The sequence below is a fragment of the Antedon mediterranea genome, chromosome 3 (genome assembly GCF_964355755.1).
Source record: "Antedon mediterranea chromosome 3, ecAntMedi1.1, whole genome shotgun sequence".
NCBI lineage: Eukaryota > Metazoa > Echinodermata > Crinoidea > Comatulida > Antedonidae > Antedon > Antedon mediterranea.
The window spans coordinates 37,646,947-37,663,142 of NC_092672.1; the positions used below are offsets into that span (position 1 = coordinate 37,646,947).

The 16,196-nt window shown below is 35.0% G+C and overlaps 1 protein-coding gene across 5 annotated transcripts in view; it reads right to left on the bottom strand.

The window, feature by feature from the left end:
- LOC140045494 (helicase domino-like) overlaps positions 1-16,196 on the bottom strand; it is a 45,564-nt gene that overhangs the window by 26,033 nt on the left and 3,335 nt on the right. For all 5 annotated transcript variants that reach the window (XM_072090423.1, XM_072090425.1, XM_072090424.1 and 2 more), the window contains exons 4-22: positions 12,731-12,838; positions 12,128-12,342; positions 11,589-11,774; positions 11,156-11,296; positions 10,516-10,714; positions 9,815-10,029; positions 9,382-9,442; positions 8,886-9,107; positions 8,290-8,420; positions 7,780-7,875; positions 7,102-7,279; positions 6,783-6,919; positions 5,989-6,131; positions 5,282-5,501; positions 4,491-4,627; positions 4,021-4,207; positions 2,169-2,544; positions 1,772-1,974; positions 503-611 (exon numbers count right to left, since the gene is read on the bottom strand). In XM_072090423.1, coding sequence (XP_071946524.1) covers positions 503-611; positions 1,772-1,974; positions 2,169-2,544; positions 4,021-4,207; positions 4,491-4,627; positions 5,282-5,501; positions 5,989-6,131; positions 6,783-6,919; positions 7,102-7,279; positions 7,780-7,875; positions 8,290-8,420; positions 8,886-9,107; positions 9,382-9,442; positions 9,815-10,029; positions 10,516-10,714; positions 11,156-11,296; positions 11,589-11,774; positions 12,128-12,342; positions 12,731-12,838 — 3,264 coding nt within the window. The remainder of the gene's footprint in view (positions 1-502; positions 612-1,771; positions 1,975-2,168; positions 2,545-4,020; positions 4,208-4,490; positions 4,628-5,281; positions 5,502-5,988; positions 6,132-6,782; positions 6,920-7,101; positions 7,280-7,779; positions 7,876-8,289; positions 8,421-8,885; positions 9,108-9,381; positions 9,443-9,814; positions 10,030-10,515; positions 10,715-11,155; positions 11,297-11,588; positions 11,775-12,127; positions 12,343-12,730; positions 12,839-16,196) is intronic.

Sequence of the window (16,196 nt, forward strand, 5' to 3'; positions counted from 1 at the left end):
TAACATTTGAAGGTCTCCCTCCAATTAATTAACGCTTTGCATATCTTTTTCAATGTTTTTTCCCTTTTAATATATATTTCTTAAATGTTGTTATTGTATCCCATTTTGAGGTCTGAGAGAACATGATCTGATTTCTCAGTTCGTGAGCAGGGATTCTGGTTGCTTTAGGCTGTAATATGCCTCAGTACAGGGGAGTAGCCTGTATGCTGCATCTTGCAAGCCATTGCAATACAACTGGATAAACAACTATCGCATGTAAAGGTCTGTCTACACTATCAAACTTTATGTGACAAACAAATTAGTGCATATATGGACATGTCATATTTAAGCATATAACTACCATATTTTGGCACATCAGGTTTTATGTCAAACTAGCTTAAAGCTCTGTCTACACTATCAAACTAATTTTTTTTTAAATATGTGCTCTAATATGGTAGTAATATGACATCATGTCCATATATGGACCTACCAATGGTTAAAAATACTTTTCCTGTTTTCCTACCTTGTGGCAATTGACGTAATTGACTAGCTGGCAGAGCTATCCTTGTCCCATGCTGACCCTGTAGCTGTACCGTGATTGGATGCGTTAAAAACTGAGCACGACCACCACCCTGTTAAGAACAATCAATTTACAAAGTTGAATATTGGCAATTTGTAAATAGTAACAAAGTATATTAAACCAAAGAGAGAAATGCTACATTTTTTAAAAACACAATTTTCTCATAAGAGGTAATAAGAGTACTGTACATCAACACAACAGCGATACAAGCGGTCATCAAAAGAACACAACGGCGATACAAGCGGTCATCAAAAGAACACAACGGCGATACAAGCGTTCATCAAAAGAACACAACGGCGATACAAGCGTTCATCAAAAGAACACAACGGCGATACAAGCGGTCATCAAAAGAACACAACGGCGATACAAGCGGTCATCAAAAGAACACAACGGCGATACAAGCGTTCATCAAAAGAACACAACGGCGATACAAGCGGTCATCAAAAGAACACAACGGCGATACAAGCGGTCATCAAAAGAACACAACGGCGATACAAGCGGTCATCAAAAGAACACAACGGCGATACAAGCGTTCATCAAAAGAACACAACGGCGATACAAGCGGTCATCAAAAGAACACAACGGCGATACAAGCGGTCATCAAAAGAACACAACGGCGATACAAGCGGTCATCAAAAGAACACAACGGCGATACAAGCGGTCATCAAAGAAAACAACGGCGATACAAGCGGTCATCAAAGGAACACAACGGCGATACAAGCGGTCATCAAAAGAACACAACGGCGCTACAAGCGGTCAGCAAAGGAACAACGGCGATACAAGCGGTCATCAAAGGAACACAACGGCGATACAAGCGGTCATCAAAGGAACACAACGGCGATATAAGCAGTCATCAAAAGAACACAACGGCGATACAAGCGGTCATCAAAAGAAGACAACGGCGATACAAGCGGTCATCAAAAGAACACAACGGCGATACAAGCGGTCATCAAAAGAACACAACGGCGATACAAGCGGTCATCAAAAGCTCTGTCTACACTATCCAACTAGTTTGACAAAAAATAATGTGATGTGCCCAAATATGGTCGTGATATTCCCAAATATTGTAGCGCTATAACATCATGTCCATATATGGGCACACATATAGTTTTATAGTGTTGACAGAGCTTTTAACGATTTATTGCTTAATGATCAGTTCCTGGATAGGCCAACTTCACTAAAGCTTGTATTAAATAAACAAATAAATCTCACCTGAGGCTGGAGTATAAGCCGTTGTTGTAAAACGCCACTGGAGGGTATCGTGTAGCCAGGTAGCTGCTGCAACTGTGTGGTTGTTGGAACTGTGTGCGGTGAAACCAAGGTGACTGAAGAGGGCGCACTAATGGTACTAGCAGCTGTAGATACTGTTGTGCTTGCATTTGTTACATGCTGACTAGATACAGACAACACCAAACCTTGACAAAAAAAAATTGTAATTTATAAATGGGCCGGTTTTACAGTTTTATGTTTACTTAGTACTTGGTCGTTGTCATCTTGAATACCCCACAAGGAAGTCTGACAAGAGGTATTGGGGAGTGGCTTATTAATTGGACACTATCTATTTAAACAGTAGCTACTTATATAACATGGCAATATTTAAACAATTTACCTTGCGGCGTTGTTGACGCTCGTTGAAGGATGGTACCAGTTGATGTCTTGATTAGAACGTGACTTACAGCAGGCGAGGCTGACCGTACAACGGGCGTGGCCGGAGTAATGGTCGCACTCGCAGTGGTAGTTGTAACAGGGGTTGAAGCAGTCGGAGAAGGTGATGCTCGACCGGTTTCTTTACTTGGAATGTGACTGAAGAGTTTGCCAGGTTTCACCCTGACTTTGTTTGGTCTCGCTGGGGGTTCAGGTAGGGAATCAATCTCTTCTATTAGAGGTCTTGGGGTCTGTAGTTGCTTGATTCTGTGTGCAGCATATGCAGCTAAGTTTAGTTCATGATCAGCTAAACACAGGTTAAATGATTCAAACTTTATTTGCTGCAAAAAAAAAAAATATTTATAACATTACTTGCCAAAAAAAAACGAATCTTAATATTATAAAATGTCTTTTAAAATGGACCTGAAATGGATTTTCGATTTTTTTCATTTTAGAATGATGTTTTGGGGGCTATTAGGTGTTGTTAGAATGTATATTGTTACAAAATATAAATTGGCCCTTTTGGGGAAAGCCCCATTTGAAAATCAAAAAAATTCGCGGGTGACGTCACTTTGCGAATATATTCCTATCCCTCCAATGGACAATTTGCAGTTTTTTGGCTATAACTCTTGAAATCTATGGAGTATTTTCTAAAAAATGCTTGTGCATTTGCAGAAACGTATTTAGAATTTTTTTAGATAAAATTAGTACCGTATAAACGGTTATTCATCGAGTAAATGACGATTTAAAATCTTAAAATCAACGGGTTTTTTCTGGCAATACCGAAGTTGGCCTGGCAACGTTGTCCGGGATACAGCTCCGTGTGCAATGATGCGTATCCATATTTTCCGTTCGTGTATTTTGTATATCGTTCGTAATTTATACTGCTAAAATGTGTTAGTTTCTTTAGTTTTTAGTTTAGCAGAATTAAATTAGTAATATGAGATGATAATTAAATTAGTAATATGAGATGATAATTTATTTCGAAAACGAATTTTATTCATATTTTACTTTGGCTTGACAATGAGCGCAGCAAGTTGTTGATATCGCTTTGGTCCTTGGATGCACATGAAACGGAGCCTCGCCGCATGATGTGGGTGGTGGATCGACTCCGCGCGCTGGATTGGGGGCCTAGGCCTAGTAAAGGTTTGGGAGGTAGGCCTTCTAAATTCGGGTTTTATAACAAACGAAGTACATTTTAGGGACCTATATTTCAACAACATTAGATATTGAATAAATTAGTATTAGTGTCAACGCTTCGCGTATCTTTCCAGGCCGTCGATCATTCACTGACTATCGGGCGGCATACACGCTCTCGATATCATCGTGTATATGTGACGTCGTGAATATAGAGGCTTCCGACGGCCGTTGAAATAGAATATTGCAATGGCGTGAGTAATTTTCGCTAATTTACCATGGTATCTTAAAATTTCGTTTTTACTCAAAATACTATACATTTTGTTTTTATTTGTATGGGTTTGTGTTAATTTGATACATTTAAATAACATGTGTGCATTTCTTGAAAATCGAAATTCCATTTCAGGTCCATTTTAAACAAACATACAGTACTTAATATTGTAATAACTGAACACTGTCAACTCAAAGGTTATTTATAAAATTTTCTACTTTTATATATCAAAAATGTCAAAACTATTTAGTTGTTTTAAAACTTTACAACATGGGTTAACTTGAAAACAAACTAAATTTAATTGTTATTTAAAAAATCTTTGATTTGTATATTTATCAGACTTAATGTTGTTTCTTAGAAAGCTCATGAACAAAATTTAGTAAAAAGAGAGAAAATGAGAATAAAATACCTTAAATGGATCATACTCAAGTGCTTTGACTACCAAGGCAGCAGTCCTGTACACTATCCCTGCCATAGTGAGTGACGACACGATTGGTCTCAATTCAAACAAGTCTGGATGGTTACACACTTTTCGTAATTGCATTAAAACATTTATAACACTCAAAAACTGTCCACTAGCTAGAGTTTCTTTTGTTCTAAAAACATAAGAGAAAAACAAAATTGAATTTCTTTTTAATGTACACATCACAAACATTTTATAATTTTGGAAAAATTGAATTGAAAATTTAAATATGTTTGAACAGATTGTATCCTTTAGCAGGTATCCGAATAGAAACATAGAATTCTTTCCAATGTTTATCCAAAGGACTGGTTAATATCTCCCCTATGAAACGGCCAATGTGAAAATGGTTACGATCTCACTTGGTAGCTGGAGGGGATTTAAGCATCTACTTAAGTTACATGCAATAATCAACTTACTTAGTTCTAGACATGAAATCTTCATAGAGGTAGCGTTGTCTCTTGGATAATCTACACGTTACAATATGTTCATATTTCTTTGGTAGCTGTTTTTCAACTTCAATTTTCAATCGACGTAATAGAAATGGTCGCAAAACCTAGGGAAAACAATTTATATTGCTTGAAAATTGTAATACCTTCAAAGTATGAAGAGTACTGGGCCACCTTATAAGTATGAAGAGTACTGGGCCACCTTATAAGTATGAAGAGTACTGGGCCACCTTATAAGTATGAAGAGTACTGGGCCACCTTATAAGTATGAAGAGTACTGGGCCACCTTATAAGTATGAAGAGTACTGGGCCACCTTATAAGTATGAAGAGTACTGGGCCACCTTATATTGGTCAGTTACAACACAGCATTTTAAAGAAACCAGTAAATCTTTTGGAAGAGTAGGGGTACCCCGGTGTACTGGTCCATTCAGCCCCTGTCGCTGTGTACAAACAAACAAACAAAGGGACCCTTACTTAGGGGAGTAGAAAGTTGTGTTATGTTTCATCCACACCCGTTGGCCATTTCGCTTAGTAGGCTGCAAGTCACATTTCATTCCCCCATATACATTACAATACTCAACAGAGAAATTAATTTATTCTAGATCCCCACCCCTACACCTTCAATTTGTTTACACCCACTCTCGGCTACACCTTCAATTTGTTTACACCCACTCTCGGCTACACCTTCAATTTGTTTACACCCACTCTCGGCTACATGCCTGAACACAACAGATAACTTGTAATGCAATCAACTACCTACCTTATGCAGCCGTTTGATCAAGCCTTCATTATAATCTGTATTCCCTTCTATCATTCCCGTCACTGGGTTTGCAAACCATTCCTTGAATTCCCGATGGGATTGGAAGACATGGGGCATAAGGAAATGCATAAGAGACCAGAGCTCCATCAGACTGTTTTGAAGCGGTGTACCTGTGAGTAGCAGACGACGCTGACTGTTGAAATTCAATAACGTTTGCCACCTACAAACCAAAAGAAAGGTATCATTGTAAATGTTCATCTGGTTTCTAAATAACAATGTGTAAATATATGACCCTGTGTGTGTGTGTGTGTTATAATCTCGTAATTCGTACCATTGGTTTGATAAAAAGAATTTTTTACACACAATGCAAGGTAATTTGTAATATCTTTAGGGCTATTCCAAGATTTTTTTTGTGTGAAAAAAAAAGAAGAAAATGCAGACTCCAACTTAAATGAGAAGTATGAATGAATAATTATCAATAAGTTCAGATTGTATCCTTTAGCAGGTATCGGAATAGAAACATATAATTCTTTCCAATGTTTATCCAAAGGACCGGTTAATATCTCCCCTATGAAACGGCCAATGTGAAAATGGTTACGGTCTCACTTGGTAGCTGGAGGGGATGTTCTTCAATTTATTTTAGTTCCATTCAAAATAGAAGATTGATTCACTAACAATTTAAACCAAAAAATAACAAAAATACAAACCTTTGCGATTTAAAGTTTTTAATATTTTGTGCTTCATCCAATATAAGATATTTCCACTTTTTTCTTCTAAATGCTTGATGGTCCTGTATCACTAATTGATAAGAAGTGATACAAACATGAAATGCATTGCACTTTGTCCAACCCTACCAAACAAAAATAACAATATTGAATCTAATGCTCTGTCAAAAAAATGTGATATGCTCAAATATGGTAGTAATATGACATGTTCATATTTGGGCACACCACAATTTTTGTCACATAAAGACACTACAAATAGAAAATAATATTGAATCTAAAGCTCAATCTACACTATCGAACTAGTTTGACAAAAAAAAGTGTGATGTGCCCAAATATGGTAGTCATATGACATCATGTCCATATATGGGCATATCACATTTTTTGTCACATAAATTTTGATAGTGTGGACAGAGCTTAACTTGCAATATTCTTTGAAGCAGTTTTTATATTTTAAATTAGTTACAGATTGTATAATTTGGCAGGATCTAGAATAGAATTATAAACATCAATGTTATGCTCTCATTTTAATAATTATATATTGTTTATGTATCCTTTAGCAGGTATCAGAATAGAAACACAGAATTCTTTCCAATGTTTATCCAAAGGACTGGTTAATATCTCCCCTATGAAACGGCCAATGTGAAAATGGTTACGGTATCACTTGGTAGCTGGAGGGGATTAGTATACAAACACCGTGAAATCTGTGGCCAGAGGCTTACTAAGTGTTTATGACTAAGTTTCTCATGATCAGCAATTTAAGCATGGTTGCAGCTCACCTGTCGTTTCTGCTTCCTTTCTTTTTGGTTGCCAAAATAAGTGAGAATTTTAAAAGCAGGACACCATTTCTTTAATTCCATCTCCCAATTTAACATTACACTAGTAGGAACAACAATTAGATGAGGTCCCCATATACCTGTACAAAACAATGCATTCAAATGATAAATAACACCATTATTATACATTTGCAAAAAGAAAACTATATAGACTGTAAAATACTGTATAACACTATTAATCATACCTTTGCGAAAACAAAATGATATAGGTTATAAAATACTGTAATTGTTGCAGCTAAAAGAACAATAAGTATGTACTTACCTTCTTCACAAGCAAGATGTGCTAGTACTGCTATTGTTTGTATTGTTTTTCCTAAACCCATTTCATCAGCTAATATACCATTTAGTCGCTTCTCATGCATTGTTACAAGCCAGTCTAACCCAATGTGCTGGTACTCGCGTAATGTATGTCGAAGAAGAAATGGAACTTTTGTTTTAACCTGAAATGAAATACACACCTAGAGGGGTCAGTGATCCATTAGGCGCTATATAAATACTGTTTATTATTATTTTATTATATTTGGTTATGAAATATGATTCTTGTTGCATATATTATAGTGTACATGCTGTAAAATCTTGATTTTATATATTTCACCTCATTATTTGTCTTTGTTTTAAATTTCCTTCGCATCGCACAGCAAGAAACTCGCCAATTACAGGATGGATAAACTATTTTATAATTTATTGTGCTTATACTAAGTTTCATTTGATGTTTTGGGAGTGGAGTAGTGAGTTACAACCCTGGCACTAGGTCAGAACCCTAAGTTTCATTTGATGTTTTGGGAGTGGAGTAGTGAGTTACAACCCTGGCACTAGGTCAGAACCCTGGACATTGGGATTGGAAGGCAAGCATGCTATCCACCAATCCAATAAAAACAAAACATGGTAGAAAAAATGCGACACACTTGTAATAATCTCAAAAGAAAAGCAAGAACCGTACCGCAGTGGTTTCTAGTGTATATCCTGTTGGCTGGATACTCTGAGCAGTGGCTGCAAATTCTGTTATCTCATTATTTGGACTGCTATCACTTGAACTCTGACAAAACAAAAGTTTAATGACTATGAATATATATATATATGTCAAAGATAAACTTTGTCATAAAATGTAAATACATTGAGAAAAGTGTTTTTCTTGGCAAGATAAGATAAAGCCTATGTAAATACAGTTTATCACCGATGATGGTAGAAGAGTTGCAGCCATGCAATAAATGTTAACATCAGGTTAGTTTAAAAGATTTTTATCAAATCCTTTATTATACATTTCGGAAATATGTCAAAGATTTTGAAATTTTTTACATTATTCACAACATCACCTAAAAAGTTGGAAAGCTCTCCAAAAAATCCGCAAAAACAGCAGATGATATAAACTACCGTACTGAAAACTGTTTTAATATTTAGTCAAGTCATCCATTTGTAAATATTTTAATGCATTTTAAACCTCATTACCTACCTCTTCAGTTGGTTGCTTATTTTCTTTGTCTGGATTAAGCAAGTACTCAATATCCATTGCCTCTTTACTACTTTCCTCTTTATCTTCAATATCTTCCAATTCATCATATTCATCCGATTCGTCTGTATCTTCTATAAAAACAAACATAATATTTTGATTTATGAATTATTAAATATTAAAAGATACAGGGATTATGTTTAAATAAGGTTTTGTTTCCTCAAATGACAAAATCACTATGATAGATGTATCCTTTGGCAGGATCTAGAATAGAAAGATAGAATTCCTCCTAGGTTTTATCCAAAGGACTGGTTAATATCTCCCCTATGAAACGGCCAATGTGAAAATGGTTACGATCTCACTTGGTAGCTGGAGGGGATTAAACAGTCGTATGTCTCTTACAATTTAAAATATAACAGCAAATTATCAGTACTTTACTTTGAGATAAATAAAGAAATGAATTAAAGACACTACTGTGGAAACTGAACATGTTTTACCTATTTCAATAGTTATTATTTTCATGTTGCACTGCGAGACTCCGAGCGCTATATAAATGTTGGATATTATTATAATTATTTATTACAGAGCAATGACCTCACCTTCAGTAATAGTGTCATCATCATAATCATCCTCCTCTTGTTCATCATCATCATCACTATCTAACTCTGCCTCAAACTCGTCATTATACGCTGCCGCATATTTCTTCATCAGATCTTCAATAGATAGCTCTCCCTCGGCAGCTAGTTCATCTAATTCTGCTTTGTGGTCTTGACATCCCTCTGCATCTTCTTGTTCTTCCATTGTTTCTTCGTCATCAACAACTTTTAAAAGAATTTAGTTTATTTAGGATTTAAATTATATTTCTTTATTAATAATTTAAAAGTACAACAAAACACATGTTAGTGTGTATCCTTTAGCAGGTATCAGAATAGAAACATAGAATTCTTTCCAATGTTTATCCAAAGGACTGGTTAATATCTCCCCTATGAAACGGCCAATGTGAAAATGGTTACGATCTCACTTGGTAGCTGGAGGGGATTTAAAGCAAGTTTATTGTTTTACTAATTTAACTTTTTAAGTTGAATTCATACTCACTGCTAGCCTCCTCTTCATCATCAGTTGGAACAAACTCATTGTCTTCCTTTTCTTTTGATTCCTGAAACAAATTAAAATCAAATGTAAAAATAAAAAGCAACGTAACTAATGACAGCCGTAATTGATTCTATGCTTTGTTCTTTATTTTAATTTATTCAAGAAGACTAACAAATCGGAAATGAGGAAGAGCAACAATATAAAATAATAAAAGAAATGAAAATAAAATCATGTAATCTGTATTATTAATTCAGACATTTAGTCAGCAGTCATGGAATTCCTTAAAAAGTTAATTTTTAATTTAAAGTAAAGGTCATATATTCTTCAACAGGTCACACAATGTATGTTAATAGAAAATGAGGTTAACCATACATTGCTGTATTTTGACCATCTGGTTTTTAAATATTTGGCAGTATAATAACCCAAAGTATGTTACCTTTGTTGGGGCTTTACTTGCGTCTAATTCAGCAGGTTTTTCTAGGATTTCAGGAGGGAGACTATCTAGTAGTTCTTGTATAGGTAACTGACTTTCCTTCTCAAGCAATTGCAACTCATTCTCTTCTGATTCTACATTTGTTCCCGCCTCTTCTTCTTCCACTCGTATCGTTGTTTCATCGTCTGACTCTTCATCTTCAGGTTGGAACTCCGCATCTGAATAAATAACAAAATTAACGTGAGGGCTCCAGGAAGTCTTTCATTGCTTCCGTTTAAAAGTGTGTTATGTATTCTATAATAATGGTGATACTGTAGTGTTAGTATGTATCCTTTAGCAGGTATCAGAATAGAAACATAGAATTCTTTCCAATGTTTATCCAAAGGACTGGTTAATATCTCCCCTATGAAACGGCCAATGTGAAAATGGTTACGGTATCACTTGGTAGCTGGAGGGGATGCTAATGAACTATGTACTAAAATGTATTTATTTTATTCAGTCCACAACCAACAGCGATCAAACCGCCACTAACAGGTTGATCTAAACATAATAAACTATAATAATATATTCATATAAGCAACAATAACATAAACAAAGATTGGAACATTATAGAGATTTAACAATTTTATCCTTAAATACATTTAAACTATCATAAATGAATCAATAGACATTTAATTTTTCTAAAGTGAAATTGCTAGACTTACCATCTTTTGGTGTTTCACCTATAGACCTTGTAGGGCTTGATGGGACAGATCCTATAGATGAGCCAGTAGTACTGACATTCAAGCCTTCTGTAAGCCAGGAGGAATACTTCTCAGTTTGTCCAACAATGAAATCAAGTTGTAAATCAAGAGCCTTTTTCCTTCGCTCATCTAATCGACTTTGTTGTTTGTATTGCACTACCTATAAAACAAAAAAATGATAAAAACATGTCTGTAGTTTTTACGAGTGTGGGTGGGTACCAATTTAAACAGGATGCAAATGTTTAGTCTTGAAAATAAACATAAATAAATATCCATTATAATGTAAGATCAAATTAAATACAAAAGAAAGCAGTTGCCTTTCTTTTGAGAGTGATAATCTATTAATTTACGAAGCATTTTACGAGCCAGGCATTAAAATGTCAATGCTAGCCCCTGCCAATGCTTCGATGGAGTACAATCATTCTTGATAAGTTGATATAGGAATGAATCTCACTGTAAAATCTTGTTGACTACCTCCCTACCCTTCGTAAAGGCTACCCATATGAATTTCTTTGTGAGATTGCCTCTTGACCACCCTTTGTATTTGCTATACTGTACATACTTAGAATATCTTCATACGATTGCTTCTATCTAAACGAACCTTTTCAATATTTGACCAGAACTGTTTAATTTCTTTGGCAATGTTGCTGGCTATCTTCCGCATTCTGCTGGCTTCATCTCGTTCAGCTTTCAGCATTTTAGATCGCTGTTCCTGGTGATGCTTAGCAACAGCTCTTGCCATCTATCAAGAAATAGTTAACAGAGGATAGTTGCCATTCAAAAGCTTCCTTAATTTGAGAGGCGGCCATTTTGGTCACTAATTATAATCATTAATGCTTTGCTTTTATTTGAATAATTATAAATTGTTTATTTATGTATCCTTTAGCAGGTATCAGAATAGAAACATAGAATTCTTTCCAATGTTTATCCAAAGGACTGGTTAATATCTCCCCTATGAAACGGCCAATGTAAAAATGGTTACGATCTCACTTGGTAGCTGGAGGGGATGACGTACTGAATTGTAATGGTTTTACCTTTCGTGATGTAGCCTTTTTCCAACGTCTCTCACCAGCAAAATCTGCAGCTAGCCATTGCATCTCCTCAAGTAGGTAATCCCAGTGAGTCTTGTGCCTTGGCGGTTCCTGGACCTTAGGCAGTCGACGGGCAGACCACACACCTTCTTTTCTTAACTGACCTATTCGCTGCATAACATGCGCCTCCTACAAATTGTAGAACAGCAAAACACCTCGTTTGAATCACATACTATCATTTACATTATTTTAATCTTTAACATAGTTGAGATGTATATTATAATTACAAAATTAAGATATGTGGAAAATGTACAAGTAATTAAATAACCCTGAAATACGGTTACATTTTAATGGTTTTTTTTGTTATGCCTTTCTGTACGTTTAAATTTTATGTGTAGTTTGGATGTGAATTTGTCTACTTTTGATCAGTCATTTTTAATGTTTCAATCCTTGTAATACAATATTTTCAGACTTTTTTCTGCTTTTCGTAAATGTTTTATACATACATAAATGTTTACATTTACTTAAAAAATATTCAATACCTGTTTAGCACGTTCTACAATTTTCTCCTGTGCTCCGATGCCCACTAGAGAGTTTTGTCGTCCAAGAGGATGGCGCCCTGCTGATGGTGGCGTCAACTTTCTTATTGATGATGGCGTCATGCTTTTTTGGGACGACATGATGGACGATGTGGGCGTAGGCGTTGATATAAGATTTGTTGGCCGGGATTGAAATTGATTGGATGCATTTGTAGGTTCTATAGAACAAGGAAATCGATATATTGTAGCTTTATACCACGAGTGAATGTAAAAATGGCAAAAAAATAGATTGTGTTTACAATCAGGTATATATTAGTTTTTGATTTAGCAACATTGTTCTAAAAAAATTAGTATTAGTATTGTAAGATCAAATTAAATACAAAAGCAAGCAGTTGCCTTTCTTTTGAGAGTGATAATCTATTAATTTACGAAGCATTTTACGAGCCAGGCATTAAAATGTCAATGCTAGCCCCTGCCAATGCTTCGTTGTTGAATTCAGGGGTATATACACAACCACACAACCAGTGGAGGCATGAACCTTTTGATCTGTGCAACACGCTTTAATTAAAAATAAAATTCTGCAATTAAAATAGACAAATGGTTTACCAGTTTTCTTGTGTTTGGTTTCTGATGGTATAGACAGGCTTATGGATACTGGTGTGGTTGCAGTCTTTGCAACCTCTAAAGTTACTTCTAGTCGGGATTCTACAACACCTAAAACAACAGAAAGGAAATAAACATTAAAACAAGTCTTTCTACACTGTCAAACTAGGTATCCCAATGAAAAAATTCAGATTAATTTTTTTACATTTTCTTTCAGTTAACCATAAAGAACTTAATGTAATTAGCATTTTGCAATTTAAATGATTGAAATCCGATTACCCGTTCTAAAGTTATGGTTATTTAAAGTGGTAAAAAAATATACGATTTTTTGCCTAAAAATGGTGTTTTTTGCAGTTGAAATTGGAAGCATTTTTAAAAGGTTATAACTTTTACAATAATTAGTTAAAAGTTTTGAATTTTGTTAAACCTATAGATATCACAGAGTTGTACAACTCTATTTTTTTTGGAGCCTCAACGAAACCTATTTTTTAAATTATTGGTCCGCAAAGTGGTAGGAAAGCATTTAACGCCCATTTTTGCTGGAATTCCCTAAAAAATGAAAAAACTGCAATTTTTCAATGATCTGTAACTTTTGAACTACTGTACTAATTCATTTAATTTTTTTTGTACTTGTTAGAATGTAGTGTATATTTCATTAATAAATATATTTTAGATGTGTATATGAAAAAAAATATTTTTTTTAATGGTGAAATTTAAAATTATAAAAAAAAAAATGAAAAAGTATGTTAAAAACGGTGTGTACTGTTTCCTTTCTTTTACACTAATTTTCGGTAAGTATAATTATTAGAATATTTTAATATACTTTATATTTATAATTTCAATCATAAATACTATTATATATAACTTTTGAATACGTAAAACAAGATTTTAGGCCCATATGATTATGACACCAAATCTAAGCTAAGTAAGATATGCTCTTTTAAGGCAAACGCACAATATGGGTCAAAATAAACTCATTTAAAATAATCAATGTTAATTAAAACAATTAATTGTTTACCTGAATAGTATATATAACATTATAAAAATTGTTTTCTTTTCGTATTATTACGTTATTAAATTGAAATACGGAGCTAAAGTTTAGGCCAAGTCACGGCTTACTCGCGATCAGTAGTCGCTCCCGTTAAAGTATTTCGGTCGCAGTTAATGACTTTCGGCCGCCGTATACAGAGTCAAATGTAACGTTGGTAAATTAGCTTAATAAATTTCCTCGGTACATTTTAACCTAACGCATTTGCATTGTATACTTGCATAATAAATCTTCCGCACATTACATCAATTTTAAGTTGTTAAATTAATGTGTAAAACCAGATATTCTGCGACGGAAAAGGACATGTCAATCTCCGACATCGCTGCTGTCATCACACATCTCGCGTCGAGCCGGTCGAACTCGAGCGAGGAAAACTAAACAACGTGTTCAAAATATGGAACGTACCATTCGCTGATAGGGTGCATTAATGTATTTAACGGAAAACGCCACAACAAACACGCGCGTATTTTAGAGTACAATATTTTACTCACTACAATATTCACCGGATTATAATGGTTGGATCTTTAAAATTTTGAACGGGATTTACGCCTCATGCACCATTTTAAAATGTAGTTCGCACAATTACCATGCACAATACGTTTGTAAACTATGTTTTATCGATTTCAATGTAGATTTAGCTATAATTTAATACCAAAATCCATAATATTTTTCCATAAACGGTGAATCAAAATTGGATTTTTGTCACAAAAATTGACTTTTCGTTACGAAAAACCTATTTATAGAAGACGATTTTCGTATCAAATTAAAGCTTATTTAAAGCCTGATAACATACAACAAAAATTAATCCGCTAGCTCCAATGGTAATCGTGCGATCGTGTTTTGAAAACTTATGGGGATTTTCCGATGAGGTTTTCAACGCGCGGAAATCGGCTCGACGGGATTTTAGAACCGTTTTAAAATCGCATTTTCTCGGCAACTAATTCATTAATTTTAATTATAAACACACTTATACATAGATTAAAACAAGTACTTTCAAACAATATAAATTTTGTAAGTATTAATTAAGATTGAATACGATTTATTTAACATCAAAGTCATACTACTTTTTCGAATTTCGTCAATATTTCAAAAGTGATACCCCTCTGTGCGCTTTCATTGGGATACCTAGTCAAACTTTATGCGACAACAAAATTTGATTTGTTTGAACGAGTTAAATACAAAGATAGGTATCAATCCTTTCTCTGTGAATGAGTAACATTCAATTTCTTTACGAAGCATTTTACGAGCCATACAGTACAGAAAGAAAATACTGCAACTTTACCTACGAAGTAGCTTCGTAGATAGAACGTAGGCTACGTTGTTGGCTTCGTAGGTTCCATTGTTTGGCTTCGTAACCTCAATAAACAACTTTCAATGAGCTACGTTCTGAACTTCGTAGGGAGTTCGTAACCTAAATAAACAACCCTACGATGTTCTTAGTGAAGTAAGGTGTGAAATTAATGTGTTAAATTTAATTGGCGGAGGACAAAGTTGTAAATTAATAAAAAATAAATAATATTTTGTAATCGTAATATTTTCCTTCGTGCGTGTTTACCTACTCAACGGCGAATATAAATATAAATTTCCCACAATGTATAACGTAGAGAGAGACACGATCCAACACCGGTGAACCGCAACGAACAGGCCAACTAATATAATAAACATAATATAGCGAACGTCACATCCAGAAACGATGCCGAGAAAAAAAGATCGTAAACAATTCATTCTAAATATAGCATCAGGACGTTCAATCGGTCGCTCAAAAAGACTGCCGACAGAAGACCGTAATTAATACAGACCTAGTTTTTTTTTGGTCACATGGCATGAAATGCGATACTCTCTGCTTACCGCAATCTCTCACATGTTTTTTTTACTCAGTACGAGCTCGACGAGAGAGTGGCTACCGTCTGACGACGATAAAACAGTAATTAAGATCGTGTACCTGGATTTTGTGTCACATGACATGAAACATAATACTCTCTCTCTACTGTGCTCAGCTCACATGTTTTTTCCCCTCCAAATTCTGGTCGGGTCTTTTTCTTTATACATGTCGTAATCATTTAAAAAAAGGCCTATTTATGTATGTTAAATCTTAATATGGAATATATATTTATTTTGCATATATTTTGTTGGTGTCCTAGCGTAGGTGTCGTTGTTTTTATAATTCGCTAACCCAACAAGGTAGGAATAAATAATTTATAGTGTAGGCCTAGGCCGCCGAAACAGGCTAGGCCTAGCCTCGACTCTCTCTACGTGAGCTGAGGTCCACCGGCCCGATGTCCGTCCAAATTAGGATAACCGATGCGTAGGGCGGCTACAAAAATTGACCTACTATCTTTAGGTAGGATTTTAATTAGCAAACAATACATTGTTTGTTTGCATTGTCCATGCTTCTACGAACCACCCTACGATCGAGGCGTA